Source organism: Ciona robusta, chromosome 8 (assembly GCF_009617815.1).
Source record: "Ciona robusta chromosome 8, ASM961781v2".
Taxonomy (NCBI): Eukaryota; Metazoa; Chordata; class Ascidiacea; order Phlebobranchia; family Cionidae; genus Ciona; species Ciona robusta.
Window position 1 is genome coordinate 4,229,911 of NC_143242.1, and position 16,752 is coordinate 4,246,662.

At 37.1% G+C, this 16,752-nt stretch overlaps 7 protein-coding genes across 7 annotated transcripts; all 7 read right to left on the bottom strand.

Annotated features, from left to right (window-relative positions):
- Positions 1-733: 733 nt before the first annotated feature.
- Positions 734-2,735, bottom strand: LOC149732481 (uncharacterized). Its single transcript, XM_089883304.1, has 7 exons — positions 2,588-2,735; positions 2,394-2,533; positions 2,207-2,341; positions 1,964-2,060; positions 1,798-1,908; positions 1,260-1,296; positions 734-1,025 (listed from the first exon to the last, which is right to left on the bottom strand). Exons 1-7 carry the CDS (start codon positions 2,619-2,621, stop codon positions 818-820), a joined length of 762 nt encoding a protein of 253 aa, XP_089739430.1. The 5' UTR covers positions 2,622-2,735; the 3' UTR covers positions 734-817.
- A 274-nt stretch (positions 2,736-3,009) lies between these two features.
- Positions 3,010-4,685, bottom strand: LOC149732482 (uncharacterized). Its single transcript, XM_089883298.1, has 7 exons — positions 4,430-4,685; positions 4,223-4,362; positions 4,036-4,170; positions 3,706-3,802; positions 3,538-3,648; positions 3,433-3,469; positions 3,010-3,275 (listed from the first exon to the last, which is right to left on the bottom strand). The coding sequence occupies exons 1-7, from the start codon at positions 4,461-4,463 to the stop codon at positions 3,056-3,058; spliced, it is 774 nt and encodes a 257-aa protein (XP_089739424.1). The 5' UTR covers positions 4,464-4,685; the 3' UTR covers positions 3,010-3,055.
- Positions 4,686-5,834: 1,149 nt separating this feature from the next.
- On the bottom strand, positions 5,835-8,981 carry LOC149732483 (uncharacterized). The gene is made up of 7 exons (XM_089883302.1): positions 8,782-8,981; positions 7,284-7,423; positions 7,097-7,231; positions 6,716-6,812; positions 6,554-6,664; positions 6,253-6,289; positions 5,835-6,197 (listed from the first exon to the last, which is right to left on the bottom strand). Exons 1-7 carry the CDS (start codon positions 8,813-8,815, stop codon positions 5,978-5,980), a joined length of 774 nt encoding a protein of 257 aa, XP_089739428.1. The 5' UTR covers positions 8,816-8,981; the 3' UTR covers positions 5,835-5,977.
- Positions 8,982-9,508: 527 nt separating this feature from the next.
- Positions 9,509-11,220, bottom strand: LOC149732484 (uncharacterized). The gene is made up of 7 exons (XM_089883300.1): positions 10,893-11,220; positions 10,624-10,763; positions 10,437-10,571; positions 10,256-10,352; positions 10,036-10,146; positions 9,834-9,870; positions 9,509-9,777 (listed from the first exon to the last, which is right to left on the bottom strand). Exons 1-7 carry the CDS (start codon positions 10,924-10,926, stop codon positions 9,558-9,560), a joined length of 774 nt encoding a protein of 257 aa, XP_089739426.1. The 5' UTR covers positions 10,927-11,220; the 3' UTR covers positions 9,509-9,557.
- A 182-nt stretch (positions 11,221-11,402) lies between these two features.
- On the bottom strand, positions 11,403-13,114 carry LOC149732485 (uncharacterized). Its single transcript, XM_089883299.1, has 7 exons — positions 12,787-13,114; positions 12,518-12,657; positions 12,331-12,465; positions 12,150-12,246; positions 11,930-12,040; positions 11,728-11,764; positions 11,403-11,671 (listed from the first exon to the last, which is right to left on the bottom strand). The coding sequence occupies exons 1-7, from the start codon at positions 12,818-12,820 to the stop codon at positions 11,452-11,454; spliced, it is 774 nt and encodes a 257-aa protein (XP_089739425.1). The 5' UTR covers positions 12,821-13,114; the 3' UTR covers positions 11,403-11,451.
- A 182-nt stretch (positions 13,115-13,296) lies between these two features.
- On the bottom strand, positions 13,297-15,734 carry LOC149732486 (uncharacterized). The gene is made up of 7 exons (XM_089883301.1): positions 14,681-15,734; positions 14,412-14,551; positions 14,225-14,359; positions 14,044-14,140; positions 13,824-13,934; positions 13,622-13,658; positions 13,297-13,565 (listed from the first exon to the last, which is right to left on the bottom strand). Exons 1-7 carry the CDS (start codon positions 14,712-14,714, stop codon positions 13,346-13,348), a joined length of 774 nt encoding a protein of 257 aa, XP_089739427.1. The 5' UTR covers positions 14,715-15,734; the 3' UTR covers positions 13,297-13,345.
- Positions 15,341-15,887, bottom strand: LOC149732487 (dehydrogenase/reductase SDR family member 6-like). The gene is made up of 3 exons (XM_089883110.1): positions 15,842-15,887; positions 15,617-15,653; positions 15,341-15,560 (listed from the first exon to the last, which is right to left on the bottom strand). The coding sequence occupies exons 1-3, from the start codon at positions 15,885-15,887 to the stop codon at positions 15,341-15,343; spliced, it is 303 nt and encodes a 100-aa protein (XP_089739236.1).
- Positions 15,888-16,752: the final 865 nt, after the last annotated feature.

The following is a 16,752-nucleotide window of genomic DNA, read 5'->3' on the forward strand; positions in this document are numbered from 1 at the left end:
GAACGCGGAAGCCGTCGTCTTCGACCTCTGTCCATTTATTAGCGGTTGTGACAATTTTAGCGCAGGCATGTTTAGTAAGCAAGGAGCGTCACGGGTGGTAACTTTGTGGTGAGTGAAGTTTATTTAGTTTTCTAGTTGTATCTGGTTTATTCCTATGTTGCATATATGAAAGTAACTTTAACTGAACCTAACTTAATTGTTTTATCTTCGAGTGAGGAGGTAACGACTATCGTTAAACCACGTTGCCTGAGTTACCACGTATGTATAACTTTTGTAGGTGAATAATACAACATAGCAGAATAATGCCAAGCTTTAACGATAAAATATCTGAATGCTTTTAAAAGTTTGTTTGCCATTAGCGCAAAGTTAGTTTTGTTTCAAATATTACCGTTTTTAGAATATACGTATTGGATTTTTATGGTACAATGATTATAAACTTGTAATAATACCTTATCACTGTAATTTGTAAATTGAAGCATTTGAAACCGCTTCATAATTCTAACGCGTTCTTCTCTCCTTGCCCGTTTGCGGCAATATTATCACGCGCGCGGCGAGGACCTTAATTACCGAATAATTCTGCCTCTTACCGAAAATTTGAGCTTTTGTATTTTGTTGTGACCGACATTACCTTATTACATTAATAAAATATATTTTTCTAAATACGCCATTTCATAGGACTGGTTTAAACCCATCTATGCCGAAACCAATAATAAAATATTAATAAACGCCCAAGTTTTCCAAAATATTTTATTGCGGACATTAAATTAAAATACAAATATATTTAATCCGTATAAATATTGAGTTCGCATACTGAACATTAAAGTAAAGATCGTCCCCCGTCAATAGTAATCAACTCTCCAGTGATCATTGTCGCCTTATCTGAAGCAAGGAACCTTATGAGGTCTGAAACATCACTTTTGGTTGTGAGTCGATTCCTCAGTTTAGTTATGTTGTAGCCGATGATCTTACGCATGCGATCTGTAGGTATTGTGCCTTCGTATATATCAGTTTCTACGACGCCCGGACTGTGTACAATAAGGATATTTAGTTTGTTGTATATCGGTGGGGGGAGATGGGACATTTTTCGATCTATTTTCTCATGTTATTAAACAAAACAATTTCAAAGAAATATGAAAACTGTCCCCTTACAATTTCCATAGACCGTGGTTAATTGTTTAAAACACGATCAGGATATTTGGATATTATGAGCTAAAGCTGTCCCATCTTACCCCACAGTACTATATCACAAGTTAGCTTACCACACGGCGTTACAACGTATTCCATACTTGGTAAAATCTAGAAGTAAATGCATAATGGTTAATAACAGTTGATGTTCGGGTATGTTGGTCCATGTTATCATTTACTTTTCTTGTCCTATTTAGTAATTAATACAGAATATTTACAGAATTGTGTAACCGCAAAATATGAGATTTAGCTGATACCGCCATTACGTCTTACCCCACAGTATTATTAATTGCAGAAACAAAATTTTTTTCGAGAAACAAAAGTATTATGTAGTGATTGTCTTGTAGTAATTTGTGGTTTAGTAGTACAGTACGTAAATTATTACTATACAAAATATTTCGGTACATAGTAGTACACAAAGTATAATTATTGTTAATCTCAAAGAGCCCTATCGACAATTGAATATTCTTAACAAATTTGCCCATCTTAATTGTTTGCCTCGCCTTTATATTAATTTGTCTCACCTCACGAAATTTACAAAATGCATAAAAGCAACAGTTTTGTAGTGTATACAAAATACTGTGTACAGTTATGTCTGCATATATTACATACCTGCCGCAATGGTTTTAGTTAGATGGGCAATTGATATTTTTGCCATCCCATACACAAGGAAATTGCGAGCGTATGTCTCTCTCGCAACGCTGCACAAGTTGACGATGTTTCCTGTAGCGATTAATCATCAACTTTCATGACTTAGGTAGTTTACAGTAAACTTTACCTTTAGTTTTGCTGAGGTATGGCCTTGCAATCTTGGTTAGATAGATTGGCGCTTTAACATTAATGCTGAACACTTTATCGAAATCTTCACTGGTGTACTGCACAAAAACGGCCCTGCTGTAAGTTTCAGTACTATCCATGACGCAAAATGTTGTATAAATAGGCTTAATGCGATTACCACACACGCGCACAGCTTTAATTTACATCTTTTCAGTATGATGTACAGATTGTCTGTTTATCTTACCTCTTCTATATCTTTGAACAATACGATTCCTGCGTTGTTAACCAAGACATCAAGTTGTCCAAACGTCTTGATCGTTTCATTCATCAACAAATCCATATCTTCTTGTTTTCTTAGATCAGCTGCTACTTCCAATACCTGAAGTAAAGTTATTGAACAAACACAAGTTTCATGGAATCGTTGTATTTACATGCGGAGATCCATTTTCTTTGCAAACTTTTGCAACTTCTGCCAATTCATCTTTCTGGGATGGTAACCCAGTGATGCACAATGAGGCTCCTTCCTTTGCAAATCCTTTAGCAGTTTCGGCTCCGATTCCCCTCGAACTGCCTGTTAGAAAATACTAAAATCTTCACAAGGTAAGCTTTAAAACTCATTTCTTACCGGTTACAAGAACAACCCGTTTCCCCGCAGCCATATTGAATAACAACACAGCGTGACTGAGCAGGTTTTCGATTTGAGCGAGACATACGTCACAGCACAAACAACTTTATTCGTTCCGAATGAATGCAGATACCACAGTTAGACCGAGCGCGCCGCCTCAAATCAACACGGTATTGCCGCAAACCAATACAAATACAGCATAGCTCCAGGGATAAGTAAAAATACATAGTACCGTTAGCCCATAATATAAGATTTTCTAATTGTGTTTTTAACAAGCAACGACGCTATTTAGAGTGGTGGATGGCTGCGGTTTTGTAGTTGTAAACACTCATCGTTTACTACCAAATAGCACAGTTGGCTATAAATTAAAAGGGGCTTTCACGATTTTTATATACAACCCGTTTGATATAAACACCACGAAGTGCAAATTCTAATATTTATTCAAATCACGTTGTGCAGCATTAGGGATTAAGCGGTCAATGAAAGCATCTTTCCACCGTCAATAGTAATCAACTCTCCAGTGATCATGGTTGCCTTATCTGAAGCAAGGAACCTTATGAGGTCTGAAACTTCACTCTTAGTTGTTATTCGACCATTTAGTTTGCTTTTGTTAAATTCAAGCAATTCTTGTTTCGTTATTTCTGTAGCAACGCCCTCGAGTATATCTGTATCTGCAACGGCACCTGGGCTATTGAAAAAAAATGTATTTGTAGTATTAGATTGGGTATGAACCTTTCATAACACTATTGTTCATATGAATGAGATCGTACGGCGAGACATGCCGGGGACCTGGGGTTGGGTCAGAGTTAGATCAAGTCCAGAAATCATTCGTGACACCTACTTACCTAACGGCATTGCATCTTATTCCGTTTTCAGCGAAATCTGAAACCAAATGGACGTTTGGTATTTAAACTGTTTAAACACAATGATTTTATATGTTCTGTACTTACCAGCGGCTGTAGTTTTAGTTAAATAAGCAATTGATGCTTTTGACATTCCATACAGAAGGCAAGTTTTTAAATACCATTCCTTGGCAAAACTGCACATGTTGACGATATTACCTGAACATATCAATTATTAACATGTTATTGACATTAACCATTCAAGTAACCATATACCTTTAGTTTTGCTGAGATGAGGTTTAGCAAGCTTGGTTAGATAGATCGGCGCTTTAACATTGATGCTGAATGTCTTGTCAAAATCCTCGCTGGTGTACTGTGAATGTAAACACAAACCAACTTCATAAGACAGACAAATAACATTGTAAATACGGGTCTTAAACGTATCTAATTTATCCCCGCAATGATACACACACCCACAATACAAGTGTAGAATCATCGAGCTTCAAAGCCAAAGCCTCTGGGCTACAGGCAGGGGCGCCACTACTGTGTCACGACATCCATATATAAAGCAGCCTATTTGCAATATACGGTTTAACCATGTCTTACCATTTCTAAATCGCAAAATGAAAAGATTCCTGCGTTGTTAACCAAGACATCAAGTTGTCCAAACGTCTTGATCGTTTCATTCATCAACAAATCCATATCTTCTTGTTTTCTTAGATCAGCTGCTACTTCCAATACCTGAAGTAAAGTTATTGAGCAAACACAAGTTTCATGGAATCGTTGTATTTACATGCGGAGATCCATTTTCTTTGCAAACTTTCGCAACTTCTGCTAATTCATCTTTCTGGGATGGTAACCCAGTGATGCACAATGAGGCTCCTTCCTTTGCAAATCCTTTAGCAGTTTCGGCACCAATTCCCCTCGAACTGCCTGTTGGATAACATTGAAATCTTAACAACCTTACTGCACAAAGTAAGCTTTAAAGCTCGTTTCTTACCCGTCACAAGAACAACTCGTTTCTCCGCAGCCATGTTGAATAACAGCACAGCGTAACTGAGCAGTTTTCGTCTCGTAAGAGAGATACGTCAAAACACAAACGACGTCACGTCGCAAACGATTAGTCTCGTTCCGAATAAACGCCGAAGCCACAACGTTGCCGCTTGCGCCGACTCGAAGCAAATGCGGCAACGGTGCAAACCAGTAAAATGGCCTGAAGCTGCCGTTGCCGTTTCAGTAACAATACCAGAAGTCTATTAGGTTGGGCTAATATGTTTTTTATTCTTATTTATTGCCCCATTTGATAATAAAGAATATTTACAGAATCAAATAACCGTAGTCCCACGACCCTAAAAGGCGTTGTTAATTGTTCAAAACACGACCAGAAAATATGGGATTTAGGTGTTAACGGCATCTCATTTTACCCCACAGTACCACATATCATTTAGGTGACTTAGAATATTTGTTAAACCATAAAACATTTTATTTATTGGTTATATATTATAAACAGTATTGTATTATACATCATGTTATGTTGCATTGCAATATTCTTGTGTCATCTCTTTTGTAAGGATATTGAACATTGCTGTATCGGTAACACCACCTGGGCTATAAAACAAATGTTTAAATATTAGTTTGAGTATGAAACTTATGACACTCTAGCCTATCGGTGAAAACGTACAGCGAGGAAAGCTGGAGGGTTTAAGATTACGGCAAGATTTGGCTCATTACTCCAACATTGTATATGAACATTCTATTCTATATGAATGAGCTCCTAAACTACATCAAAACATGCCAGGAACCTGGGATGTATTACCTAATGACATTGCATCGTATTCCGTTCTCAGCGAAGTCTAAAACCAAAACGCAAACGCACGTCTGATATTTTACTTTTCTTCAAAGCAATGTTTATATGCACTAATTACCAGCGGTTACCTACTTCCAATACCTGAAGTAAAGTTATTGAACAAACACAAGTTTCATGGAATCGTTGTATTTACATGCGGAGATCCATTTTCTTTGCAAACTTTCGCAACTTCTGCTAATTTATCTTTCTGGGATGATAACCCAGTGATGCACAATGAGGCTCCTTCCTTTGCGAATCCTTTAGCAGTTTTGGCACCTATACCAGTCACACTGTCCGTTGGGAAACACTGCTTCAGTATTCTACTTGCTTAATTCTGTACCAACGACAATTCTTTCTTACCTGTTATTAAAACAACTCGTTTTGTTGCAGCCATCTTATTATACGCAAATAGCTGAATGTAACCTTGTCGTTGCACAAGCACTAGACAAGCATTTTCACTCTATATCTTGGTAAAAGAATCCTTAAGTGTACACGCCTTCTTCCTATAACACCCGCGCGAAGCACTTCTCATCATTTTACCTCTAGTGTACAAACTCGCCCTTTGCCCATGAGCATACCGTGTCGGATTTTTGTGCTTCCTATAGTTTAACGCTTTACTAAACCTGAGCATATAACGTTGTTAAATTACCACACCGTGGTAAATTTTAAATCGTTGTATTCATTTAAATCGCGCTTGGTTTCTTAACTTTTCAGGGAAAGCACCTTTCCTCCGTCAATAGTGATTATTTCTCCGGTGATCATGGTCGCCTTATCTGAAGCAAGGAACCTTATGAGGTCTGAAACATCACTCTTGGTTGCAAGACGACCTCGTAGTTTTGTTATGCACGAATCAAAGTATTGTTGTTTAAACTCATCAGATAGAATTCCTTTGAGTATATCTGTACCGTAAATACATCCTGGGCTAAAAGCACGAAGTTATATGCGTGTGGGCAAAAAGTTTTGATGGGCTAGCTTACCTAACGGCATTGCATCTTATTCCGTTCTCAGCGAAATCTAAAACCAAATACACGTTTGGTGTTTCAATTGTTTTAATAGCAATATTTTTAGCACTGTTGGGTCAGAAGATTTAGACTTTCACTCTTTTTTATTATTCCTTATGGCGATAAACAAAGATTATTTACACAATTAAATGCACATATTCTAACAAATCTTAAAGAGTGTTCTAAATTGTTAAAAACTCGACAAGGAAATGTGGCATATTAAGTGTTACCGCGGTATATTCATTTTACCCCGAAGTATTTAATTTGCTCTGCTTACCAGCGGCTGTACTTTTAGTTAAATAAGCCAGGGATGCTTTAGCCATTCCATACAGAAGACAATTCTTTATATGACATTCTCTCACCACGCTACACATGTTGACGATATTACCTGGAAGTTAAAGAATAACTCGAATGTCCACAAGTATATAATGGACGGTACCTTTAGTTTTGCTAAGATGAGGCTTAGCAAGCTTGGTTAGATAAGTCGGCGCTTTAACATTAACGCTGAATATTTTGTCAAAGTCCTCACTGGTGTACTGCAAGAGACTGTTATATAAAATGTTTGTATTTGTAAAGAGAAATGGGTTTATTATTTCTGGTTTTCCGTGAAAGAAACAGTTGTTATAACACGAATGTTTCAAATTATAACCTCGTGCCCGCTTACGTATAACCACGTTTGGAACTTGTGATTTTCTTGAAAGGATTTTTTGATCGGTATGGCTGACAATAATCAGACCATTGTGTTAAAGTAATTGCCGTTAAATGTGTTGCACAGTAGTTCTCATGAACTTAAATGTGACAACCTGCAAACTCATATCACCTGATCCAGATCCCCGTTCACAGTTATTCCTGCGTTGTTAACCAAGACATCAAGTTGTCCAAACGTCTTGATCGTTTCATTCATCAACAAATACATATCTTCTTGTTTTCTTAGATCAGCTGCTACTTCCAGTACCTGAAGTAAAGTTATTGAACAAACACAAGTGTCATGGAATCGTTGTATTTACATGCGGAGATCCATTTTCTTTGCAAACTTTCGCAACTTCTGCCAATTCATCTTTCTGGGATGGTAACCCAGTGATGCACAATGAGGCTCCTTCCTTTGCAAATCCTTTAGCAGTTTCGGCACCTATACCAGTCGCACTACCTGAGCCATGGCCTACTCAATACACGGCCTAGGAATACACCGAAACTGCTCCGAAAATAGGAGGCCTATTAACGCGAATAATGCCCATTATAATACATTGTTACGTCACGGTTTTATGAATGGATTTCCTTCATTTTGAATGCAGTTTGCAGTTGTTGGTAGGTTCAATACCAGTTCTTGGTTGTTTTAACTTACAGTTTATCACAGAACGTGTCGCCGGGATATTTTCTTGTTTAGTTAAAATCATACCAGACATATAAAGCAGCGCAAAAGGTTTATTAGTATATAAATATCAGTTTATTAAGCATAAAGAGAGACGAGCAATCAGATTCAGTTTACCAGCACAGAAAACCTACGTTTTGATTATATTTAATTTAGTAGACAGGCATTTGGCAAGTTTTATAATGCAGCACACCTTTATAATTTTATTTAGATTAAATTGTAAGCCACCAGAATTATTAAGCAAGCTATTTAAGCATGGTCAATAGGTGTTCCGTAGTTGGATAAAAATATTTGGATAAGGGTACCATCTGTGCATGTTATGATCATGAAGAAGTGGCAAGAAGATCTTCAGGAAGGACGACTAGTCAAATTTAAACAGCGACAAAGGTCTAAAGTTTAAAGGGAGGCTATCGTGAGTTTGTTTGTATTATACAGTCTTAATTTATGATGTGCTGTATGACCCATTTTTTTGACCTTGAGGAAGAGCCTATGTCCTGCTTTAACAAAAAAAAACCTCAGGTAGAAAATGAGTTATGAGCAGCAGGACAGATCAAGGCATAAGCACCTTGGGCCAAAAGGCTAATGCTTGTGTTTATCCAATATCCTATATTGTTTTTAAGGGCCGGTTTTAAAAGTCCGCAACGGACATATCAATTAACTTACTTGTTGTTACTGCGGTGTTGTTTTGCTAGATATGCATAGGCTGTCTTAAAAAACTTCTGTTTTAAGCCAAATACTATTTTCACTCAGCGACTGAGCCAAACTAAACTGTCGGTAAAACTTACTTGTATGCCGCACGTGGTTAAAAGTAACTCCTATCTGTTCAGTTATGCTTAAACATTTATAAAAAATATAAGATGTTGATAAAATAACCCGAAAAATAAGGTAATTTAACCGGGAATGGTAAATAAACTGTTATTTGATGCAAAAACTACAGCCAGACAGCAAAATCCATTCATAAAACCGTGACGTAACAATGTATTATAATGGGCATTATTCGCGTCAATAGGCCTCCTATTTTCTGAGCAGTTTCGGTGTATTCCTAGGCCGTGTATTGAGTAGGCCATGCCTGAGCGTAAACCCGGCTTCAGTATTCGACTTGATTAGTTCTATATAAATAACGACTTCTTTCTTACCTGTTATCAAAACAACTCGTTTTGTTGCTGCCATTTTATTATTTATATATACGTTAGCTAAATGTCGTTATATGCCAGACAGACAAACTGCACAATAGCAAAGTTCGTCGATTTAGTTGTGGGCAAGACTACACCGCTCCTTCTTCGTATAACTCTTGCGTGAAACAAATTCTTGTATCTTTCATGATCGCATTGTAAACAGGGCGATTTCTGTATGTGTAGCCCACGGCCCTAATTGAAATATAGACTATACTTGCTTATGATGCGATGAATCGTATACCCCTGCTTCGTTCTTGGCGTTTCGCATTATATCACCTTTAATATTTAAATGCAATATTTAAACTGCGAATCTGACACTGCCCGATGGCTCTAAAGTTGGTATATATATTTTTAGGCTTCTGTCCCTTACCAACACAATAGTATAGCACATCCCAGACTAACAGACTATCGATTTTCTTACACCGCCTTTTATTATAGTAGGGTGGGGAAGATGGAACACCTTTTCATTCTATTTTCTCGTCCCATTTGGTATTAAACCAAGAACATTCAAGGAAGTATAAAACCGTATCCTCACGACTTCTATGGACCGTTGTTAATTGTTTAAAATATCATTAGGATATTCGGATATTATGTGCTAAAGGCGTCCCATCCTCCCCCACCCTACTATATATCTAAAGATATGGGTAGCCTATACTTTATGCTATTATAAATATGATTAAAACTATGATACAGTTTGATGTTTCATTTATTCATATCACGTTACGTAGTATTAGGAATCACGCGGTCAATGAGAGCATCTTTCCACCGTCAACAGTAATCAATTCTCCAGTGATCATGGTCGCCTTATCTGAAGCAAGGAACCTTATGAGATCTGAGACTTCACTTTTAGTTGTTGTACGTCCTCTTAATTTGGTTGAACAACCTTCCCGAAAATGCTGTTGAACTTCCTCTGGCACAACACTATTCATTAGGTTAGTTTCAAGAACCATTCCGGGGCTGTTAAAGAAGGTTAAACTAAATTCCGCAATTAAGTTACGTTTAATTTTGCTCACCATGCGGCGTTACATCGTACTCCAATCTCGGCAAAATCTAAAAGTATATTTAAAGGTGTTGGGTAAATGGGCCAATTCTGGCCGAAATGAAACGTTCTCTAATTTGCCTCCCCGTAGGACTTCACCCATATATAGAATAGAATTAGAAACGCTCGCTATGAACACATGATGTATAGTTGTACATGTAGTATAGGTAACTTACCTGCAGCCGTGGTTTTTGTCAGATATTCAATTGCCGCTTTAGACATCCCGTAAACAATAAACTTTGGAAGATACCAGTTTCTTACTACACTGCATAAGTTGACAACGTTGCCTGCAATGATTACAGAACAACAATTGATATTAAAAGACTTTGTTTTATCTACAGGTCCCATGGCATTTCAAACCGCAGGACCCTATCCACGTAGAATGTAACTAACTACCTTTAGTTCTGCTTAGATATGGCTTAGCAAGCTTGGTTAGATACATCATTGCTTTAACATTGATGCTGAAAACATTGTCAAATTCCTCACTTGTGTACTGTTGAAGAAAATATACCATTTTATTAATGAAATTCAGTGTTATATAATCTGGAAAAACATTTCTTTACATCAATCAAGTAACCTGCTCTATATCGCCATACAATGCAATTCCGGCATTGTTAATTAAGACATCAAGTTGTCCAAACGTCTTGATCGTTTCATTCATCAACAAATCCATATCTTCTTGTTTTCTTAGATCAGCTGCTACTTCCAATACCTGAAGTAAAGTTATTGAACAAACACAAGTTTCATGCAATCGTTGTATTTACATGCGGAGATCCATTTTCTTTGCAAACTTTTGCAACTTCTGCCAATTCATCTTTCTGGGATGGTAATCCAGTGATGCACAATGAGGCTCCTTCCTTTGCAAATCCTTTGGCAGTTCCGGCACCTATACCAGTCGCACTGCCTGTTGGGAAACACTAGAAGTTAAGGTATTATAAAACATCCTGAAACTCTTGCTATATTTGATTCATAATCAAAACATTTAGCACTGCATATAATTTACCTTGCAAACGTTAAGTTTATTGCTTCTTACCTGTTATAAGCACAACTCGTTTCGTTGCATCCATCTTACACAGTATCTGCACACGAATGTAGATTCATAACTAACAACGACAATATTTGATTAAATGACGTCACTTAGTCTGCGGTATATACAACCTACGTCTGTATTTGCTTATTTGGAATTATGAGAAGGATTGAAAAGCTTCATAGCGAAAACTATCGTTTTCGATCTATGCAGGTTGTCCTTTGTGATTAAAGACGTGGTTGCGAAAATCAACAATAAAGGTTTACAAAAAATGAAATTAGAAACTTTACCAATCAAGAAAATGCAATATATATATAGTAGGGTGGGGGAAGATGGGACACCTTTAGCGCATAATGTCCAAATATCCTGATCGTGCTTTAAACAATTAACAAAAATATCATTAGGATATTCGGATATTATGTGCTAAAGGCGTCCCATCCTCCCCCACCCTACTATATATCTAAAGATATGGGTAGCCTATACTTTATGCTATTATAAATATGATTAAAACTATGATACAGTTTGATGTTTCATTTATTCATATCACGTTACGTAGTATTAGGAATCACGCGGTCAATGAGAGCATCTTTCCACCGTCAACAGTAATCAATTCTCCAGTGATCATGGTCGCCTTATCTGAAGCAAGGAACCTTATGAGATCTGAGACTTCACTTTTAGTTGTTGTACGTCCTCTTAATTTGGTTGAACAACCTTCCCGAAAATGCTGTTGAACTTCCTCTGGCACAACACTATTCATTAGGTTAGTTTCAAGAACCATTCCGGGGCTGTTAAAGAAGGTTAAACTAAATTCCGCAATTAAGTTACGTTTAATTTTGCTCACCATGCGGCGTTACATCGTACTCCAATCTCGGCAAAATCTAAAAGTATATTTAAAGGTGTTGGGTAAATGGGCCAATTCTGGCCGAAATGAAACGTTCTCTAATTTGCCTCCCCGTAGGACTTCACCCATATATAGAATAGAATTAGAAACGCTCGCTATGAACACATGATGTATAGTTGTACATGTAGTATAGGTAACTTACCTGCAGCCGTGGTTTTTGTCAGATATTCAATTGCCGCTTTAGACATCCCGTAAACAATAAACTTTGGAAGATACCAGTTTCTTACTACACTGCATAAGTTGACAACGTTGCCTGCAATGATTACAGAACAACAATTGATATTAAAAGACTTTGTTTTATCTACAGGTCCCATGGCATTTCAAACCGCAGGACCCTATCCACGTAGAATGTAACTAACTACCTTTAGTTCTGCTTAGATATGGCTTAGCAAGCTTGGTTAGATACATCATTGCTTTAACATTGATGCTGAAAACATTGTCAAATTCCTCACTTGTGTACTGTTGAAGAAAATATACCATTTTATTAATGAAATTCAGTGTTATATAATCTGGAAAAACATTTCTTTACATCAATCAAGTAACCTGCTCTATATCGCCATACAATGCAATTCCGGCATTGTTAATTAAGACATCAAGTTGTCCAAACGTCTTGATCGTTTCATTCATCAACAAATCCATATCTTCTTGTTTTCTTAGATCAGCTGCTACTTCCAATACCTGAAGTAAAGTTATTGAACAAACACAAGTTTCATGCAATCGTTGTATTTACATGCGGAGATCCATTTTCTTTGCAAACTTTTGCAACTTCTGCCAATTCATCTTTCTGGGATGGTAATCCAGTGATGCACAATGAGGCTCCTTCCTTTGCAAATCCTTTGGCAGTTCCGGCACCTATACCAGTCGCACTGCCTGTTGGGAAACACTAGAAGTTAAGGTATTATAAAACATCCTGAAACTCTTGCTATATTTGATTCATAATCAAAACATTTAGCACTGCATATAATTTACCTTGCAAACGTTAAGTTTATTGCTTCTTACCTGTTATAAGCACAACTCGTTTCGTTGCATCCATCTTACACAGTATCTGCACACGAATGTAGATTCATAACTAACAACGACAATATTTGATTAAATGACGTCACTTAGTCTGCGGTATATACAACCTACGTCTGTATTTGCTTATTTGGAATTATGAGAAGGATTGAAAAGCTTCATAGCGAAAACTATCGTTTTCGATCTATGCAGGTTGTCCTTTGTGATTAAAGACGTGGTTGCGAAAATCAACAATAAAGGTTTACAAAAAATGAAATTAGAAACTTTACCAATCAAGAAAATGCAATATATATATAGTAGGGTGGGGGAAGATGGGACACCTTTAGCGCATAATGTCCAAATATCCTGATCGTGCTTTAAACAATTAACAAAAATATCATTAGGATATTCGGATATTATGTGCTAAAGGCGTCCCATCCTCCCCCACCCTACTATATATCTAAAGATATGGGTAGCCTATACTTTATGCTATTATAAATATGATTAAAACTATGATACAGTTTGATGTTTCATTTATTCATATCACGTTACGTAGTATTAGGAATCACGCGGTCAATGAGAGCATCTTTCCACCGTCAACAGTAATCAATTCTCCAGTGATCATGGTCGCCTTATCTGAAGCAAGGAACCTTATGAGATCTGAGACTTCACTTTTAGTTGTTGTACGTCCTCTTAATTTGGTTGAACAACCTTCCCGAAAATGCTGTTGAACTTCCTCTGGCACAACACTATTCATTAGGTTAGTTTCAAGAACCATTCCGGGGCTGTTAAAGAAGGTTAAACTAAATTCCGCAATTAAGTTACGTTTAATTTTGCTCACCATGCGGCGTTACATCGTACTCCAATCTCGGCAAAATCTAAAAGTATATTTAAAGGTGTTGGGTAAATGGGCCAATTCTGGCCGAAATGAAACGTTCTCTAATTTGCCTCCCCGTAGGACTTCACCCATATATAGAATAGAATTAGAAACGCTCGCTATGAACACATGATGTATAGTTGTACATGTAGTATAGGTAACTTACCTGCAGCCGTGGTTTTTGTCAGATATTCAATTGCCGCTTTAGACATCCCGTAAACAATAAACTTTGGAAGATACCAGTTTCTTACTACACTGCATAAGTTGACAACGTTGCCTGCAATGATTACAGAACAACAATTGATATTAAAAGACTTTGTTTTATCTACAGGTCCCATGGCATTTCAAACCGCAGGACCCTATCCACGTAGAATGTAACTAACTACCTTTAGTTCTGCTTAGATATGGCTTAGCAAGCTTGGTTAGATACATCATTGCTTTAACATTGATGCTGAAAACATTGTCAAATTCCTCACTTGTGTACTGTTGAAGAAAATATACCATTTTATTAATGAAATTCAGTGTTATATAATCTGGAAAAACATTTCTTTACATCAATCAAGTAACCTGCTCTATATCGCCATACAATGCAATTCCGGCATTGTTAATTAAGACATCAAGTTGTCCAAACGTCTTGATCGTTTCATTCATCAACAAATCCATATCTTCTTGTTTTCTTAGATCAGCTGCTACTTCCAATACCTGAAGTAAAGTTATTGAACAAACACAAGTTTCATGCAATCGTTGTATTTACATGCGGAGATCCATTTTCTTTGCAAACTTTTGCAACTTCTGCCAATTCATCTTTCTGGGATGGTAATCCAGTGATGCACAATGAGGCTCCTTCCTTTGCAAATCCTTTGGCAGTTCCGGCACCTATACCAGTCGCACTGCCTGTTGGGAAACACTAGAAGTTAAGGTATTATAAAACATCCTGAAACTCTTGCTATATTTGATTCATAATCAAAACATTTAGCACTGCATATAATTTACCTTGCAAACGTTAAGTTTATTGCTTCTTACCTGTTATAAGCACAACTCGTTTCGTTGCATCCATCTTACACAGTATCTGCACACGAATGTAGATTCATAACTAACAACGACAATATTTGATTAAATGACGTCACTTAGTCTGCGGTATATACAACCTACGTCTGTATTTGCTTATTTGGAATTATGAGAAGGATTGAAAAGCTTCATAGCGAAAACTATCGTTTTCGATCTATGCAGGTTGTCCTTTGTGATTAAAGACGTGGTTGCGAAAATCAACAATAAAGGTTTACAAAAAATGAAATTAGAAACTTTACCAATCAAGAAAATGCAATATATATATAGTAGGGTGGGGGAAGATGGGACACCTTTAGCGCATAATGTCCAAATATCCTGATCGTGCTTTAAACAATTAACAACGGTGTAAAGTCATGAAAATACGCTTTTAGAATTCTGTGTATGATCTTCGTTTACTACTAAATTTGACGAGAAAATAGAATGATAAGGTGTCCCATTTTTCCCCGACCTACTATGTATAGTAGGATCAGCATCTTAGTCATCCTACCCCACAGAAAACTTGACAACCTGCACCTCTTATATCTAAAAAGTGGGTATACTTCATGCTACTATAAATAGGACCAAACTGCAGCAAAGTTTGAATTGTTTTATTTATTTAAATCACGTAATGTAGCATTATGCGGTTAATGAAAGCATCTTTCCACCGTCAATAGTAATCAACTCTCCAGTGATCATGGTCGCCTTATCTGAAGCAAGGAACCCTATGAGATCCGAAACTTCACTTTTGGTTGTTGTACGTCCCCTTAATTTGGTTGAACAATCTTCCCGAAACTGCTGTTGGACCTCCTCTGGCAGAACGTTAACCAATATGTCAGTTTCAAGAACCATTCCGGGGCTGGTAAAGAAGGTTAAACTTACTTCCGCAATTAAGTTACGTTTATCTTTGCTTACCATGCGGCGTTACATCGTACTCCAATCTCGGCAAAATCTGAAAGTAGAAATATGGAATTTATTAGTAACGTATAGGGACTGGAGGGTGTTGGGAAAATGAGCCAACTCTGGCTCGGATCCAAAGGCCCCCTACCTCGCCTCGCCAAAGGACTTAATAAAGTAGAAGTAGAAACGTATAATAATAATTTATAGTATCTAAATGTACATGCAGTGTATGCAACTTACCTGCAGCCGTGGTTTTTGTCAGATATTCAATTTCCGCTTTAGACATCCCGTAAACAATAAACTTTGGAAGATACCAGTTTCTTACTACACTGCATAAGTTGACAATGTTGCCTGCAATGATTACAGAACAACATTGGATATGTGTACTAATACAAACTCTGGTCCAAATCTCAAGGTCCCATGACATTTCACGCTGTAGGACCCTATATCCACGTAGAATACCATGTTCTAGTGTAAATATCTACCTTTAGTTTTGCTGAGATGAGGCTTAGCAAGCTTGGTTAGATAAATCGGCGCTTTAACATTGACGCTAAAAACATTGTCAAACTCCTCACTTGTGTACTGTTGAAGAAGGTATTATATTTTAGTAATGGAATTCAGCGTGATGGTATAATCTGAACAACATTATTTCTACACCTCAGTCAAATAACCTGCTCTATATCGCCGTACACTTGAATTCCAGCGTTGTTAACCAAGACATCAAGTTGTCCAAACGTTTTGATCGTTTCATTCATTAACAAATCCATATCTTCTTTTTTCTCAGATTAGCTGCTACTTCCAATACCTGAAGTAAAGTTATTAAACAAACACAAGTTTCATGGAATCGTTGTATTTACATGCGGAGATCCATTTTCTTTGCAAACTTTTGCAACTTCTGCCAATTCATCTTTCTGGGATGGTAACCCAGTGATGCACAATGAGGCTCCTTCCTTTGCAAATCCTTTAGTAGTTCCGGCACCTATACCAGTCGCACTGCCTGTTGGGAAACACTAGAAGTTAAAAACATCCTGAAACTCTTGCTATATTTGATTCATAATCAAAACATTTAGCACTGCATATAATTTACCTTGCGAACGTTATGTTTATTGCTTCTTACCTGTTATAAGCACAACTCGTTTCGTTGCATCCAT